The sequence below is a fragment of the Montipora foliosa genome, chromosome 7 (genome assembly GCF_036669935.1).
Source record: "Montipora foliosa isolate CH-2021 chromosome 7, ASM3666993v2, whole genome shotgun sequence".
NCBI lineage: Eukaryota > Metazoa > Cnidaria > Anthozoa > Scleractinia > Acroporidae > Montipora > Montipora foliosa.
In genome coordinates this window covers 31,384,610-31,389,609 of record NC_090875.1, presented here as the reverse complement: position 1 = coordinate 31,389,609, position 5,000 = coordinate 31,384,610, and the positions used below count along the sequence as shown (strand labels likewise).

General features: G+C 39.1%; 1 protein-coding gene across 1 annotated transcript; it reads left to right on the top strand.

Annotated features, from left to right (window-relative positions):
- Positions 1–3,560: 3,560 nt before the first annotated feature.
- LOC138010098 (melanocortin receptor 4-like) lies at positions 3,561–4,439 on the top strand. Its single transcript, XM_068857055.1, has one exon. The coding sequence runs from the start codon at positions 3,561–3,563 to the stop codon at positions 4,437–4,439; it is 879 nt and encodes a 292-aa protein (XP_068713156.1).
- Positions 4,440–5,000: the final 561 nt, after the last annotated feature.

The following is a 5,000-nucleotide window of genomic DNA, read 5'->3' as shown; positions in this document are numbered from 1 at the left end:
CTGCTCTGGGAACGGAAATGGTTCCCCACGAAACTGGAATTTACGAAGACCAATCACAACGGACTTCCAGATTCTGAAAGTTAACTTGAGACCCTGAGTAAACTGCAAGAAGATAGGCTTAGTGTATTGGGCTGAGTTAAATTCTTATCAAAGAGAAACTGGAGCGTATAAATTTCATGCTTTGGCTTAGATGTTTGCGGCCCTTCACAGAATTAAAGAGCGTAGAATTCGTATGGTGGAAACATTTTGCTCCCGTGCGATTCAAACCTAATTCTGGCGCTCGCTTGGGATTGATATCATATTTACATTTCTTTCCGCGCTGTTTCGTTTGAATAACCCCATATCTTGTAGTTTTTCGGTTGAACTGATTTACTGCGCCATTCAATAACATGCGGACTCTTAAATTTTAAGGTTAACCGTCAAATGCGTTTTTTGCTACCGTCAAGCAAATGTTCGGGGCTCCTCCCAGCTTCCGACTATGTTGAAGGAACTGGGCTTAACGATGTGATTTGATTACTGCGCGCTCGACAGTAGTCGGAAGCCCGAAGGAGCCGCCGAATATTTGATTGACGGTAGCGAAAAACGCATTTGTCGGTTGACTTTTGAATTTAAGAGTCCGCATGTTATTGAAAGGCGCAGTAAGGTCTACAAATATTTGGTTTTATCAACGGAGTTGATAATGTAAATTGGCCACCGTACAGAGATTCTAAAAGCTGACGTTTTGAGCGTTAGCCCTTCGTCAGAGCGAATCGCTTCGCTCTGACGAAGGGCTAACGCTCGAAACGTTAGCATTTAGAATCTCTGTACGGTGGCCAATTTACATTATCAACTCCGTTGATAAAACCAAATTTTTGTATACTACTTCCCCACCGACGCAGCACCACAGTTTCTTTAGAAACTTTTACAATTTGCTTTTTAGAAACTTTTTAAGGAGCAAGGATGGCACAGTCGGTTAGTGCGCGGCCTTGGTGCAAGAGGTCCTGAGTTCGATTCCCGGATCTCGCATCCTTGTTTCGACTCCTTTCCTTTCCGTGTAGCTAGTAGCTTTAAATACCCGTAAAACGGAGCACTGATGGAGAGGGGGGAGTAAAATGAGCACACCGTCGACCTCAGGTTTGTCAGTGATTAAAAGTTACTGTTACGAGTTATCGACGTTAAATAAGGTCTACTTTACTTTACTTTACTTTACCCCCATCGTTGATTTAAGGTCTGCTTTATTTTTCAAATCGAAGAAACACTGAGTACAAACGATCGATTCGCAACACAAAAACTTTCAATCAATTGTTTGAGACGATCATCGCCGAAAACAGCCTTAAATTTTCAAGCTTAAACGTAATGGATTTTTTTCAAGCTTTCTTTTCGCTACTATCCTAGTGGTGTTCATTTCGCTTGAAGGTAATGGTTCTCGTGCAGTTCAAATACACCCGCAGTACTTTCATATTTGTATTAGAGTCATTAGAAACTAAAGTACTTTTAATAACATTGGTGTCAAATTACTCCTTATTTTGGCACGAAATTTCAGCGTTAATTTATGATTTCACACGTGAAATCACGATGTTGCCATGGCAAAATGGCGTCTTAGGAACGTGATTTGTCACCCATTATATTAATAACTAATGAAATGGTCTACTCGTGAGATTAGGGAATATTTTAACGCGTGTTTTGTTTAAAATCAAATAATTTCCCGAGCCTTTTTAGATATTCCCTAACCATTTGATTATCGACAAAAATTAAACAAAATTACAGTACGCAAAAATTAAGAACGTCATGGGAAAATTTGTATTGCAGCGCAAAGGACACAGCGACAATTATCTCTACCCAAATAGGCGACAGGTGGGCTGGAAAATGAGCGAAAAAGCGACGTCAGAACACCCCTTGGAAGGCCTTTTAAGTATAAAACTTTAAAATGGTTTGATTTAAAATCAGAACCAATTCACCGTTGCTGTTGAGAAAAGTGTATGCCAGGCAAAACAAGTTACATTTCGGTAGCCTGAAAGTTAAGAAATAATTTGCCTGTGTTTAAATAACCAATACACCAATATATCACTAACGTTTCTTGTTTAACCGGAGAATTAGGAAAGCAGATGTTCGAAAGTGTAATAGCTCTGATAGCTGTTGAGTTTTATTTCTCAGTTATCGAGTTCCTTAAGTATAAAACTTTAAAATGGTTTGCTTTAAAATCAGAAAAGAACCAATTCACTGTTGCCGTTGAGAAAAGTGTATGCCAATTTTCCATTTCTTAATTGCATGATGCTGGCCATTGTAAACCGTGTTTTAGAAAATGTTTCAAACTGATTTAATGTACCTTTGGACTATTTTGTCAGAATTTTGACACGTCACCAACTTTATGACGAAGTCGGCCCAACAAACGTCTCGAGATTAACACCTCTCTCTCCCTTTATGTCTCTTGCTCTGCCATCCAAAGAGGCAAAAAAAAGTTTCAGTGAACTATTGAATTACGCTCTACGTGTTCCATATTAACAAAAAAACAAAAAAAAGTTATCGACTCAATTAATGAAAAATACATGACATTTGAATACTCATTTCAGGACAGCCCCGAGGACAGCATCTGGAAAACTACGGCATTGACTTTAATTTGCTTAAAGACTATTCTACGAATTTGTGAAGACAACTCCCAAAAGTTAACTTGCGACAATCTTCCCACCTCCATTCGTTTAAATACTGTGGTTCTCATCACATAAAGCCAGACCAGTCGTTACAACTGACAACTCGCTACAAGTCCCTATGAGCTGGATACCAGCCGTCGAGATATTAGCTGTCCACTACATTGACAATTGTGATATTTGAGAGAAACTTCCTATTGCAGCTATCACTTCTGTAAACGCAGAAAATGACAGTTTATTTAGATACCAAAACCGTCAAAAAGTCCACAGAAATATTGAAACTGGTTGTTTGCCATTCCAAAAAAGCGTAATTCATAACTTATAGGCGAAATACGAAGTTAAGAAAAGTAAACAGATGGTTATATCTTTTATTTTGTTTTCTTTTGGTTTTTTTTTTCTTTCAAATACAATTGACGCCACATTTAATTACATAACCTTGTTATTTGCTAATTTGCGGAAGGTGCAATCTTACAATACATCTTATTCAAATGTGGCCGTCATTTTAGTATTCTCTAGTTTACTTGCAAATTGACCCTTTCGACCTAGTTCAACGTTAAACATTCTTTCGAATTTTACGTTTAAAAGCAAGGCCAAAAGGGCCAATTTGCAACGAAACAAAATAATACTAAAATGACGACCATTTTGGAACAATGTGTATGACGTGTTTCGCAGGGAGTGTCAATATTTATCTTTCTCAATTTTTCCCATAGCGGCTGCATGAATAGCCGTTTAGCAGTCACGGAGTTAGGACGGCTTTCTATCGAAAGGATCATATTGCAGACTGCTTAGCTCTTTCACCAAGCACAAGTTTTTAAAAATAACTTGAACGTGGAAGGAAAGGTTTGATTTCCGTGAAAAGATCACAAAGAAAGAGGATCGTGAGAAGATCATTGCTGAGACTACTCGGTGTTGGTTAAATTCAGACTTGAACAAAAGATGGAAAAAGAAGAAAGTGTAATCATGTTAGTAAACTGTGTTGTAAACATTGTACTTGCTTTCACAGCGACCATTGGAAATGTGCTTGTGCTGTACGCAGTGTGGAAGAAGCCGACGCTTCGTTCGCCCTCTATCCTATTACTATGTGGTCTGGCGTCAACTGATTTAGCTGTTGGTTTGATCGCGCAACCTCTTTTCATAGCACGTAGCTTAATTAACTTGTACATTCGATCGGAGAGACTAAAACTAACTTTTGAAAGAGGATTTAAGACCATTGCTTTCTCTCTTTGCGGAGTGTCTTTAGGCATAATTGCAGGAACCAGTCTTGACAGACTCATTGCCATTCTGAAGCCGCTGCAATATCCCAGCATCGTTACTGTTCGTAGAGTTACTTGTATTCTTCTAGCGATTTGGGCAGTTTCTGTAGTAGCAGGAACCACCCAGATTTGGGAGGAAAGAGTTCTATTACCTTCAATTGCCTCTTGGATATTCATCGTGTTTTGTATCTCCGTTACATGTCACGCGACCATTTTCAAAATTGTTCGGCGTCATCGACGAGAAATTCAGAATCAGGCTCGAGCGTTTGAGGGAGCTGATGCCACCGCAAGAATGGCCAGCCTTCAAAAATCTGCTTTTAGTGCATTTATATTCTTCATTGTGCTCGCGATTTGTTACTTTCCTTATTTCCTTGTTTACATAATTTATTTCGCCCGTGAAAGAAGAGAGGGTCTTCTTGGCAGGTCTCTTGCCACCACAGTTGTCTTCATGAATTCGGCTTTAAATCCATTTTTATATGGTTGGAGAGTACCTGAGTTAAGAAATGCAATGCTACAAGTGTTTCGTGCTAAGGAAGTAAGATCCGCGAATTCTGTCGTTTGACAAAGTCAAAGTAACTCGTAAATAAAAACTGGTACTAGAGTAAAACAGTCTAGAACAAACACATAGAGGTTTTTAGGATTGGCGCTTGTCATGCGGAGAGTGTAAAATACAAAAATTTAAAGTAACTCATCAGCGTTAAAAGCAGCTGAATTAAATGGAGGCAACAAACTAGCTACTATGAAATGGTATATGAAATGGATCATATGTGAATTGCGGATATGAAATCAAGTGAAGCTATGATCGTCGAAGTTATAAACGCAGTTTTTGCAATTGCGTAAAGAACTCACAAATTATTAGCTCCCAACATCAGTGGCTTCATACCTCAGTTGGTTAGAGCGTCACACCGGTATCGCGAGGTCACGGGTTCAAACTCCGTTGATGCCCTGAGTTTTTCAGGCTTCTCTACGCAATTGCAAAAATTGCGTTCATAACTGCGAGGATCATAGCTTCACTTGATTTCATATCCGCAGTTCATATATGATCCATTTCATATACCATTTCGTCGTTGATTCATTCCTCACCGGAACATGGGAACTCATAAATGACCAGCTCCCAACGTCA

What these genes read in the sequence shown, in the direction of transcription:
- LOC138010098 (XM_068857055.1), top strand. Translation starts at nt 3,561, where the DNA reads ATGGAAAAAGAAGAAAGTGTAATCATGTTAGTAAACTGTGTTGTAAAC.